The 12974-nt window shown below is 41.2% G+C and overlaps 1 protein-coding gene across 1 annotated transcript in view; it reads left to right on the plus strand.

The window, feature by feature from the left end:
• LOC311071313 (uncharacterized protein) overlaps positions 1-12974 on the plus strand; it is a 28909-nt gene that overhangs the window by 7763 nt on the left and 8172 nt on the right. Inside the window, exons 2-3 of the mRNA XM_084095670.1 lie at positions 10531-10641; positions 10727-10816. Coding sequence (XP_083951796.1) covers positions 10531-10641; positions 10727-10816 — 201 coding nt within the window. The remainder of the gene's footprint in view (positions 1-10530; positions 10642-10726; positions 10817-12974) is intronic.

Here is a 12974-nt window from a genome sequence, read left to right on the forward strand (position 1 = left end):
AGACTGAGAAAAGCCAGAAAATGTATTTTTGGCTTATGTGGATGAAAGACAACAACTCCCAGAATGCACTTGCTTCACTGCCCTAGGAGGCCACTCCCAAGCCGCGCCTACCGGTTAGAGAGCAGTTAAACAACAAGGCTAGGCTACTAGTGAGTCTCCGTGACAACAAGTCTGCCCGGGTTTTTGAGATCGCACAAAATGTCCGGGATTCGGCTTTTGCGTTCTACAGTCGCCATTCATCATGTTTACTGTGGCGAGCAGGACGAAGCTGAGGGCCGCGGGAGAACAGCGCGAGGCCGGTGGCGTGATTACTGAGACGCGCCGGCAGGGGCGTAGTTTGTGGGGGGGATGGGGGGGAGATAACCCCCCCAATATTTAAATCTATGCATTACAACCCCCCCAATATTTATACCATGATCACAATATTACACTGTAAAAAATTTCTAACCCTCCCAAATCAAAAATTTCAAGTGACCGATAACATCTAAATTTTTCAATTGGCCCAAGTGAAATTCTTGTTGCAATAGTCTGTTAACATTGGCTCAATGAGAAATAATACGTCAGACTAATTGAAAAATTTAGATGTTATCGGTCACTTGAAATTTTTGACTTGGGGATGTAATTTTTTTTTACAGTGTAGGAGGCATACCTAAACCTCAACCCCCCCAATGTTCAAACCAAATCTACGCCCTTGCGCGCCGGTCTCGTATCTCTCACGGAGGAGCGAGAATTTTCTTAGCAATGCTATAACGCACATCAACCGATCACTTGTTTAGCGTTCATGTAAACACTACATTCAGATTCACCAATCGGAATGAATTCAGTTAGATTGAAACAAAAGGTGTGCATGTAAACAATGAATGGCGACTGCAGAAAGCAAAAGCTGAATCCCGGACATTTTGGACGATCTCGACGGCCGGACATGTCTGGGAAAAAGAGGATGGTAACCCCTACTACTCAGCTTTCCCCACAGAACAAGAGCCTGCTAGCTTAGCTTCCAAAGAAAGATGGCTGACACTGCTTGTACATTCTGTGAGTGAGATCCCCCTACGGGCAGGTTGAAGACATGCGGGACAGCGCCTCCTACTGGCTGTAGTCTTTAGCCTGTGGCCAAAAAATCCTCTAATGACACAAAATGACGATTTTTGCGTCATCGGAGGATTTTTTCCAGACAAAAAATACATAAATCTCTCGTCTCAGAGGGACATGAGGGAGGGAAGCACGGTAATTCGAAAATACTACAGGTTTTCTACTGATACAAAGCTTAATGCTAAATCCTGAAGTATCCCTTTAAACTCAAACATTAGCATGTGGATTTCCAGCTGGGTGAGTTCCCTGCATCTATAGGCTCAAGTCTCTTCATGTACGGAAAAGCAAACTGTATTATCCCACATGGGGAATTGTGTCTCGGGCCATCAGCCGTACTGCAGTCAGCTCACAATTGACACACAATAAACACACAATAATCAACAAACCCAAACAATAATAAAACGAACCATAACAACAGAAAGAACACAGCAATATGATTTTTTTTTATTAAAAAATATTATTTATAATATATATATATATATGTTTTTTTGTTTTTTTTATAACAAAAATGAACCATCACTGAACTTCCTTAAGCTGGACTGTGATGTTTTTTTCTTCTGGAAACAAACTTTGTTGCATTATTTTTCTGTTATCTCTGTAAAGCTGCTTTGAAACACTCTGTGTTGTAAAAAGCGCTGTATAAATAAATGTGTCTTGACTTGACGATTGTCCGCTCAAAAGAAGACAAGGACCCTGCTTCAACTCTTGTCTGGTGTTATCATGGCTGGGAAAGTCTCTTTCTGGTCTCCCAGACTCTCCATCAGACTCTCTTCTGCACTCTTGTTTCTGTCTGTTGGCAGATCCATATCGTGAAAGTATGTTTGCAAAAGCCTGCGCCGAAATTGCAACTGATTATCAAATAATCCACAGTGAAATGTACCGAATGCACTGCTGAGAAATTCACATTGTTTGAAAAAAACAAACACTTTCCTAGAATTAGGATCGTTTAGAAAGTAATGGTATTGATCCTGTGTCGATGTTTTCGCATTCTTTCGCATTTAACTATTCACTAACGCTCCAGTGGGCGGGGCTAAAAACACGTTGATGTAGACGTAGGCGTTGATATTCTTCTGCTAAGGCGGATTTTTCGCTGCACTATTACGTCATAATTCCACACTTTTCGGAAAGAAATTTAATATCATCCAACAATGGCTCAAATATTTTGTTGAAACCATAAACTTCTTTGTCAATGGAATTAAAACACAGGAGGATGTTTTCAAGAGACGAGTTAAATCTAGCGGGTAAATCCCTCAAACAAGACTAAACTGCTCCCATTTTGTGAACTTTGGTTTTAGAGCCTAAAGGATTTGTTGTTTCAAAATCATCAAAATAAAGCTGAATTTGTAAAGCTTGAGGAAATCTACTGTACAATTTGTCATTTTTAAAATGTGAGCCATCACAGTAGTCACGCACTTTACCATCACTTTCGGTTGAAAGAGCTTTTGCATTTGTTCATTGTCATTAAGAAACTTCAGGGTATCAATAATCGAGATGTACTGACATGTATCTGCAATTAACACTTGAGTTAATTTACCTTGCTTTCTTGCAGTGTCACCTCTGTCTCCAAGGAAGATTTCTGTTGGCTTGATAAAAGACAAGAGTGGCTTTCAGCGAAATACTGGGTCGTTTTGAAGGGGGCATCAACTTCCTCAAACATATTTCATCCTCTTTCAAAATCTTTCCTCAAAGTCTGCAGTTCATCATTGGGTATAGAGTAACGATTAAGCAGAGATTCTCTCTTGCACACAGTCCAGGGTTTCACAGAGTCGTTCTTCTGTGCATGTGATGCTTCTTTGCACGTCGGTCAGGGTATTTGAAGAGGAGAACATTTTTGCAACAAATGCACAGCTTTGGTAGTCAGAAGTGCTGCAGTTACTGGAGCCATCAAAATTAGTCTGTAGAACATCAACAGCAGCAGAGCAAGATGCAGCTGAGAAGCTCTCACTCATGCTAGTAGCCGCGTTTCGATTACCCGTCAAATTGAAATTGCGAATTGAAAATACACCCAGTGGAAACACGTAATTTTCTCAAAAACTCCCATTTATCGCAAAAAAGTTTTTCCAATCTCATGAGGAGGTTTTTCAGGAAATTCGAAAAAGAACTATTTCGCAAAACTGCAATGGAAACAGTTTTTGCACATTTACAGGTCAGCTGACGTGGTGTGTTTGGACAGAAGACAAGACAGATTTCTTTATTAAATTCATAAAAGACAAAAGAATTAGAGGAATAATGGATTCTAAACCTCAAATAAATGCCACAATCAAGACCTCGAAGCAGATCTGAGGGAGAAACACCCAGAAACTCCTCATATGAGCCGCTCACAGTATAATAAGGGTCGTTCCTCACCATTAATGCTTTGAAAACACACACACATCTCCTTCCATTAATAATAATGGCCAGTGCAGCGGCTGGGATATAGTACATAATCCTACCAGCGTCTGTTGCCATGGCTTTTGGAATGATTTTACTGATCGCGAGAGGAAAAAATTTAGTTTTAGTCGCATAACATCGGTTAATGGAAACGCTGTCATTTCGCAATAGTTTTTTATCAACATTTAGAAAAAAATCGAAAAAGTTTTGCGCAAATTTGTAATGGAAATGCGCCTAATGTCAGAGTCTTGTTCTACAAGTTCTGGGTTTGCAGCTTGAGCATGCTTTCTATTTAGATGTTTAGCATAAGAACTGAAGTTATGGGATGTTCGTTGACAGTTGTTTTGACTACAAACAAATGTATAATCCTGTCCATCAGAAAGTGCATGGACATGCCTAAGATGACTTAAAAGTTTCCGGATGTCTTTTGAAGTTGATTTCGGACATATGTACATGGCGGTACAACTTAGGAAAGAGCTTGAAGCTTTGAAATAAGCTCCAAAACTTTAGGTCTCTTCCCACCAGAGAAAGCAATGTCATACACATTTTCAAAGAAATTAAAGACGGATGTGAGTTGGACAGGATATTCTACATTGCAAACCCAATACAATTTGAACAGCTTGTCGATGGCACACGTCAGACAAAAGAGTAGCAAAATCAAAAGAGTAGCAAAAGTCAGCACTAGGATTTGAACTCATAGATCTGCCAGATCTGAGAGGTTGTAAGTGCCGACTTGACATTTTGCAGTGAAACTGAAGTAAAGTGCAAAATGTAAATGTTGCAAATATTTGTGTATGTCATTTTACACATTTGTGACTATTAATCTACAACTTCCAATTCAAAACACGGATGTTTTGATCATTGTCTGTGTGTGCAAATCCCCACACATACACACTGGGTCCCCGTACACAGACACTGGGTCCCCACACACACTCACTGGGTCCCCACACACACACTGAGTCCCCATACATACACACTGGGTCCCCGTACACAGACACTGGGTCCCCACACACACTCACTGGGTCCCCACACACACACTAAGTCCCCACACATACACACTGGGTCCCCGTACACAGACACTGGGTCCCCACACACACTCACTGGGTCCCCACACACACTCACTGGGTCCCCACACACACACTGAGTCCCCATACATACACACTGGGTCCCCGTACACAGACACTGGGTCCCCACACACACTCACTGGGTCCCCACACACACTCACTGGGTCCCCACACACACTTACTGGGTCCCCGTACACACTCACTGAGTCCCCATACACACTCACTGGGTCCCCACACACACTCACTGGGTCCCCACACACACTGGGTCCCCACACACACACACTGGGTCCCCACACACACACACTGGGTCCCCGTACACACACACTGGGTCCCTGTACACACACTGGGTCCCCACACACACACTGGGTCCCCGTACACACACACTGGGTCCCCGTACACAGACACTAGATCCCCGTACACACACACTGGGTCCCCGTACACAGACACTAGATCCCCGTACACACACACTGGGTCCCCACACACTGGGTCCCCCCACACACACACACACACTGGGTCCACACACACACACGCACACACACACATGTCTGGTTTACTATCTTTGTGGGGACTCTCCATAGACTTAATGGTTTTTATACTGTACAAACGGTATATTCTATCTCCTTACACTAACCCTACCCCTAAACCTACCCATCACAGGAAACTTTCTGCATTTTTACATTTCCAAAAAAACTCATTCTGTATGATTTATAAGCTTGTTTACCCATGGGGACCTCTATTTAGGTCCCCACTGTGACACGAGTCCCCATGAGTCTGTGTGCATTCAGGTTGAAGTCCCCACCGGGATAGAAAAACAGGTACACTGGGTACACACACACACACATACACACACTGGGTCCACACACACACACACACTGGGTCCACACACACACACACTGGGTCCACACACATACACACTGGGTCCACACACACACACACTGGGTCCACACACACACACTGGGTCCACACACACACACACACACTGGGTCCACACACACACACACACACACTGGGTCCACACACACACACACACTGGGTCCACACACACACACACTGGGTCCACACACACACACTGGGTCCCCCCACACACACACTGGGTCCCCCTGGGTCCCCCCCCCACACACACTGGGTCCCCACACACACACACTGGGTCCCCCCCCACACACACTGGGTCCCCACACACACACACTGGGTCCCCACACACACACACACACACACACTGGATGACCATCTACAGACACGGCATGATGTTAATGCCAACAGCCCAGATTCTGCCAGCATTCCAGAGTCACACTTCTTTCCCTCTGTTAAAATATAGTTTTTAAATAAATAAAAAATATATATATTTTATTTCTATACATTTTAAAGGGAATGACAATGTTTCCATAGATGGTAAATTATTTAGACTTAAAGGGCCGTAGATGGGCAATCAAACCATCAGGAATGATCACTGCCTGGTATTGTAGACTGTGGATGCGTTGGTGAATATGATCCTCTGTGTTACTCCTGGTCTGGGAATGGGTCGCATCATTAACTCAGTTATCCAGAGCGGCTCCCGTTAGGAGGATGCAGTCAGCATGAGTTCTCAATGCTACAGGATTCAGTATGTTTTCATCCACTGAGTTATCCTGTGATGTGCAGATTATATAGTCCAGCACGCAGTTTTGGTCATGCACAGGACTGGGACTTCTCGCTGACCAAACCTTTGCATCATATCACTGTACCGGTCAATATCTCAATCTCATCGGGAATCCCGAGAACATCAACCAGAATTGGTAGGTCACGTTTTCTTACACATAATCAAGATTAAAAGGCAAGTATTACACGGTATCTAAGTTTTTAGACTTATTTACATCATGCAATAGTAAAAACTACTTTTCTGGCGATAGATTTTTTTTTTTTTTTTTAAATCTCAATAAATGACCGAATGCCGCGTGCGCCGCCCTGGTTACGGTTGCTAAGAGATATTTACGGTCTTGGCGACGGCCGTTGCTAAACTATCATCACTGTGAGCATCAGTGCAGTTACTACTAGATCCTGAGGGAATATAGTTAAAGTTCGAGCACATTCAACATGAGTTTCCAGATCCACTTTACAAATACGAGACACGGAAACGTGGAAACAACAGTTTCTGTGGCGAATTCAGAAGAGGAGTTCAGGAACACCACAGTGCAGGAGTTAAAGAGAAAACTCATTCCTGAAGACCAACGTAAGTCCAACACTTCAGTCTTCTGTGTACATTAGCGAACATATGTGAAGTAGATTGTGATGTTAACCAAGAAAATCTGTATTTAAATGTAGATTCAGCTCTTATTAACTGAAGCCTGAGATTTAAAGGGGTGGTTGATTATGATTTGACTTTTCTAACTTTAGTTAGTGTGTAATGTTGATGTTTGAACATAAACAACATCTGCAAACTTTACGACGCTCATAGTTTAAAGCAAAGGGAGATATTTACTTTTTTTAAAAATCGCTTTTTAAGGATTCAACAAACGGCTGGTAGGAACTTTATTTATTTATTTATTTATTTATTTATTTTATTACTGCTCAATAACATAAGAACATTGTCAAGGAATTCCATATAAATACATATACATAAAAATAATAATAATAAAAAAAACAATGAAAAACAAAGTATGACATGGCAAAGAGATATGACAAAAATGCATACCCTACAATTGTATTGACACAATAACATACACATACAAGCAAAGCTTTTAAGTGCATGTATTTTCTTTCAATATTTCTTCATAATATTTTATACATCTGATCTTAGGGATTTTGTATTATTTATATAATGAAGAGATTTAAGAAGTGAGATTAATCGGCTGGTAGGAACTACACGACATTCCTCCAGGGTTAGTGACATCACCAACCCTAAAATGTATATGACATGAGAACAGACATTTAAATGAGACTTAGGAAAACACATAAATAATAAAATAAACATAATAATAATAATAATAATGTGATATGAAACAGAAATTGTAATCCGCAGATTGTGTAGCTACTGTCCTCAACAGTGTCAGCCAATGGTGGCACAGAGACCGACTTCTGATGCTTGATTGACACCATCAAAAGTAAAAGTAAATACGGAGCTACATAAAAAAAAAAATTAATAAACGGTTAAAAGGAAAAAAGACAACTTTCAGTTTAACATTTCCATTAAAAAAAATTATATATATTTAATATGCAGGAATAGGTGGATTTATGTGTTTATCTCTTTATTTATTTCCACATTTATTTGATTATATATTTATCTATTTAGAATTTTGTGGATTTTATATATTTATTTATTTGTTAAAGCTACACTGTGTGATATTTTCCCCCATCTAGCGGTGAAATTGTATGACTACCCAGTGAATATTAGTTTCTGTTCCTTTCAATTCCGAGGGCGTTTTAACTCCTACGGTGGCCGTATTATTCCAAGATTAACATGGCTTCCCGTTCGACTTCGTCCAATTGCGCCTTTAAAACTATTCATCTCCTGTGATCCGTCGCAGCACAGATTTATGTGTTACAAGGTAAACAATACTTTTTCACCACTGACGCGAGGAAAAGTAACGCAAGTTATACTAGAGGTCGTTCTGGTGTTATGCACAACCATGCTATGGTTAGACAAGCGACTATAAAACTTCGAATTTACACAAATAGGCTGAATTACCTGTCGAGAAGAAAGCAGGCAACTTCGGCATCCGCTCTTTCCATCTGGGAGAAGTTACTCCGGTATTGACTTTGGTCTTGCTGATTTGCCTGTCGCGTTGACGTTTTAATTCTTGGCGACTCTGTCCTCGAGAACAGGAGAGATCCTCCATCAGCAATCTTTCAAATCTGCCGGCAGTCGCGAGTAATCTCCCCCTCGCATTCGTCACGGCAGGGCCGGTGTGGGGCCACTTTTCAGCCCGGGAGTTTCAGGCCCAAGACCGGCCCACTTTTTCCATGGTGGAATTCCAAATTAGCACTTTTTCTAAATTGGATAAATGAAGCAACAGTTCAGCTCTTACTGTTGTGTAGTTTGTATTAATACCATGGGTTAACAAATAATGTAAAGGTTAAATAATAATTCACTTAGACTTTATAAGAAGCAATTGCGACTTTTTCACACAATTCTGACTTTATATTTCACAATTCTGACTTTATAACGCGACTTTATATCACAATTCTGACTCTATATCTTGCAGTTCTGACTTTATAAGCAACTGCAACTTTATTTCATTCAGTTCTGACTTTATATCTTGCAATTCTGACTTTATAAGAAGCAATTGCGACTTTATTTCACACAATTCTGAATTTATATTTCGCAATTCTGACTTTATAACACACAATTGCGACTTTATATCACGCAATTCTGACTTTATATCTCGCAATTCTGACTTTATAACACGCAATTGCGACTTTATTTCACGCAATTTTGACTTTATATGTCGCAATTCTGAGAAATAAAGTCAGAATTGCGAGATGCAAACTCGCAATTGTGAGATAAAAAGTCGCAATTATCTTTTAAAATGTTTTATTCTGTGGCGGAAACAAAGCTTCCATACCTCCTGGCCTTTTCCTCCCATCCATCCTCCCTGACGTGTACCGTTACGGTAGGGACGGCCCAGCTATCGGTAGGTGCCGGCGGTGCCGCGGTAGCCTACCTGAGAAAAAGTTTTGGAAAAGACGGACTATGGACCCAACCAACTCTATAGGAGGGGAGGGGAGAACTCCCTCACATGGTACAACCCATGCAGAGGCTGCGCGCTGCGGTGTCAGAATGTGAAACGTGTGTAGCCTATGTAACTAACGTGACATTGAAATGTGAAAGAAAAAAAAAATCCTCGACCGGCCTAAAAGTGAAGCGGCCCACTGGGAATTCGCCCGATTCTCCCGATTACCCACTCCGGGCCTGCGTCACGGTGTCACTGAGTGTAAAACGCGAAAGGCGAAGCTTGAATTTACAGGTATGTCCCTCTTTGGCGAATGTATTTTCAAGATGGAGGCACAACATGGCTGACGCCATTCAAGATTTGCCCGTCCGATTATAAGTGGCAGATTCTACGCTTACAAGAATACTTTATTAGTTGGTGGAAGTAATTACACATGAATGAGCACATATACTTTTGATAGACAAAGTGTTTTTTGCTAAGAATCAACTTAAAAAGTTACAAAGTGTAGCTTTAACCGAGGAATTGGAAGCTTTTTGGTAGATTTTCTCTCCGCCATCACGCTTTCGTACAATCCAACGCACCTGCGAACTTCAGGTGTGTGCATGTGATATTGTAACGCGCGCGCGCGGGGGCGGGGGGGGGTTGTCTATTAATTGGCCAATGAAATGGGACTTCTATTGTACGCGATGATGTCATGAAACCCGCGTCCCCGACGCTCTGAAACGCTAACATGGCTTAATGCATTTGACTGATATTAAAAGAAATAAACGTCTAACATCATCGCATACAATAGAAGTCCCATTTCATTGGCTAGGCGTCAACCAATAAAACGCCTCCTTTTTTCCCTAAAAGCGGCTGATTTATGTTGTTCTGTCGGAGCATAGTGTCGGTTTCAGTGAATATGATCAAAAAAATCATGCCGACTGCAGCTTTAATTGCTAATGCTCTTTTGCACAGACTGAACACAATGAAGCATTGCTTGGTCACTGGTTGAGCTAAACTGGTATTATCTAATTGTGTAGTTAAATTTAACAGCTGACAGATATTCAACATAATTCATGTGTGAGACAGTCTAACAGAAGGACGGACAAAACCAGTCAAATATCAGCTGAGTTCTGCTCATATTTTATTACCGTTTTCTAAACTATAGCGAATAAACTGATAATGTGAGAAATGTTGAAGATGTCTGAATAAAGTTTGTTTGACTGTATATTCCTCTCTTCTTTTCTTTGTCCAACACCGATATCAGCGAAGGATCTCGATAGCAGAAATGTGTAAATAAATAAATGCATAAATAAATAAATGTGTGTGTGATATCATGTGTGTTTGCTGTTCCTCATGTTGTTACGTTTCTTTCACAGTTGAAAACACAGTACTTGTCAACTATCATTACAACACACTGAAGAAGAATCGCACACTGGGTTTCTACGGCATTAAACATGGGGATCGTATTTTCGCAGTGCGCCGTGGAAGTATGCATTATTTACACTAGTATTTGACATTATTAAAAGCATTTATTTTATAGTCTTACACTGACTGATGACCTTTTCATTTCAGGCTCCTATACAGTGGCATCCATGGATTTCTCTGGATCTGTGGATTCCTCTTTATCCGTGGAAATCTCTTCTCTTAGTCAAGTGTCGACAGGTCAGTTTCTCTTTTGCGTCTAAAGTCCATAAATGCTTGTTTTCTCTATCAGTGGTTTTGTAAAAAAAAAAAAAAAAATCACAGCGTTTACACACATCAGGCCCTTTTTTTCACATCAGGCCGTTTTTTCACATCAGGCCATTTTGTGCTTCATTTTGTGGCAATATAAATTGAAACTTTATCATGATGAGTGTAAAATACCTTTACTTATTGATCCTTCACATTAAAGGCACCGATAGACAGGCAAACAAACCTGTAAACTTCTGCTTTGCTTCACGCTATCTCGCCGCCGGTGTCACTTCCGGTGTGAGAACGCTAGGCGCGCTTGTGCTGCCGCTTCACGCTGGGACCTGTTTGTCTGCTGTTGTTACGTCTGTTTTTTGGATATGTTTTTTCTTGGAATTGACCTTCTTGGATTATTCACTGGACTATTTACACGCTTAAAAGTGTTAGGATAACTGACCTGGCTGTTTCCGTGATCCTGTCACACTGATCGGCTACGAGCCCTCTCCATTCCTATCCTCATATCCCCCGCGACACCTGATACTGTGAGTCTCCCCTCTCTTCATCATTTTGTGGCATCACTCCTTGGTATGGTTGGGTAGCCTTCCCTGGGTCTGATGGCTGACGTAGTTAAACCGATAAATTGTCGCGTTGGACATCACTGGTCATGTCATCACGTATCCACTTGCAGGTTTTGTTTTTTGGTCTTTTTTGTTTTTTGCTGTTTTTGAATGACGTTAATGAAATTAGTTTCCCAGAGATGGCTTTACAATTTTCTGCAGCCCATCTCAGAACATTTAAAGGATCGTTCCGATTGGCACCGGACACTTATAAATGGTGTGAACAACTTGTGGCCGGTTTCATAAAGATAGACTTTGACTATGGTTTAGATATAGTAGATAGTCAGACTTCAGATAGACATCAAAATCAGATCGTTGCACAAAGCACTTAAGACTCTGACTATCTTAAGTAGGACTACACTTGCAATGCATTCTGGGTAAAACAAGATACTTTTCAAAACAAAAACCATGGTGGATCGAGTAAGCGCATTCAACCGCTCAGTGCAGTTTACCTCAGCAGAAAATATGTATTTGCTGGAGGAGTGTAACAGTTACAAGGACATTTTACTTGGGAAATTTAGCGGAGAATGTAGAAACAAGAAGAAATGTTTAAATTATGAGCCATTTTCCCTTTTCTTTCGGCTGTTTGTAATGAAACTGATTGTTACTGCTGGTTGCCAAGGTAAAAGAGTCTTAGACCTCAGTTAGCCTGGGGGTAAGGTGTCTAATTTTTTTTTGGTCTAACTTAAGTCAGTCTTTATTTTTGTGAAACATTCTAACTTGCATTAGACTAGTCTATGAGCGAACTTTAGACTTTTCTAACACTATAGACCGGTCTAAAATAGCTTTGTGAAACCGGCCCCTGGAGTTTTACACCAACCGCTCTACATAAACCGGTCGCGGAAGAAACTTGGGAATTATCACTACTCGTCTTCTAATAATATTCCGGTTGTCTGTACAACACAGCTGGAAAATCGATCCATTAACCTTGGAAATCTAAGTTCATTGGGTTTTGATCCTGACCTCGGAGCTTGCAGAAGCGCATCTTCAGACCTGCGATGTGCGCTGTTGAACACACGCTCTCTAACTGATAAAGCATCAGTGCTGAATGACATAATCACTGACACAAACCTGGGCATGCTACTTTTGACGGAAACCCGGCAGGTTCCTAATGACCTTTTCAACCTTAACCTCTTAACTCCATCTGGGCTCATCTATTTCTCTCAACCGCGTCTCCATCGTAGCGGTGGAGGGCTGGCTGTAGTTTGCCGTGAGACTATTAAAATTTCTGAGATCGAGTTTCATGATGTTTCAGCATTTGAATACCTAGCGCTGAAAATGACTGGCCAAACGCCACTGGCTGTAATCTTAATTTACCGACCTCCAAAATGTCGATCTGACTTTTTCTCTGAGATTAGTGCGTTACTCACTGTTGTCTGTGGTAGTTATTCATCTGTTATTCTGCTTGGTGATTTTAATATACATGAAAACACTGCACAATGCAATGAATTGATATCTGTGCTAGACTGTTTCAACCTAACTCAACATGTAACTTCTGCTACTCACTCCAGGGGTCATATACTGGATCTCATATG

The sequence above is a fragment of the Abramis brama genome (genome assembly GCF_963993115.1).
Source record: "Abramis brama genome assembly, chromosome: 20".
NCBI lineage: Eukaryota > Metazoa > Chordata > Actinopteri > Cypriniformes > Leuciscidae > Abramis > Abramis brama.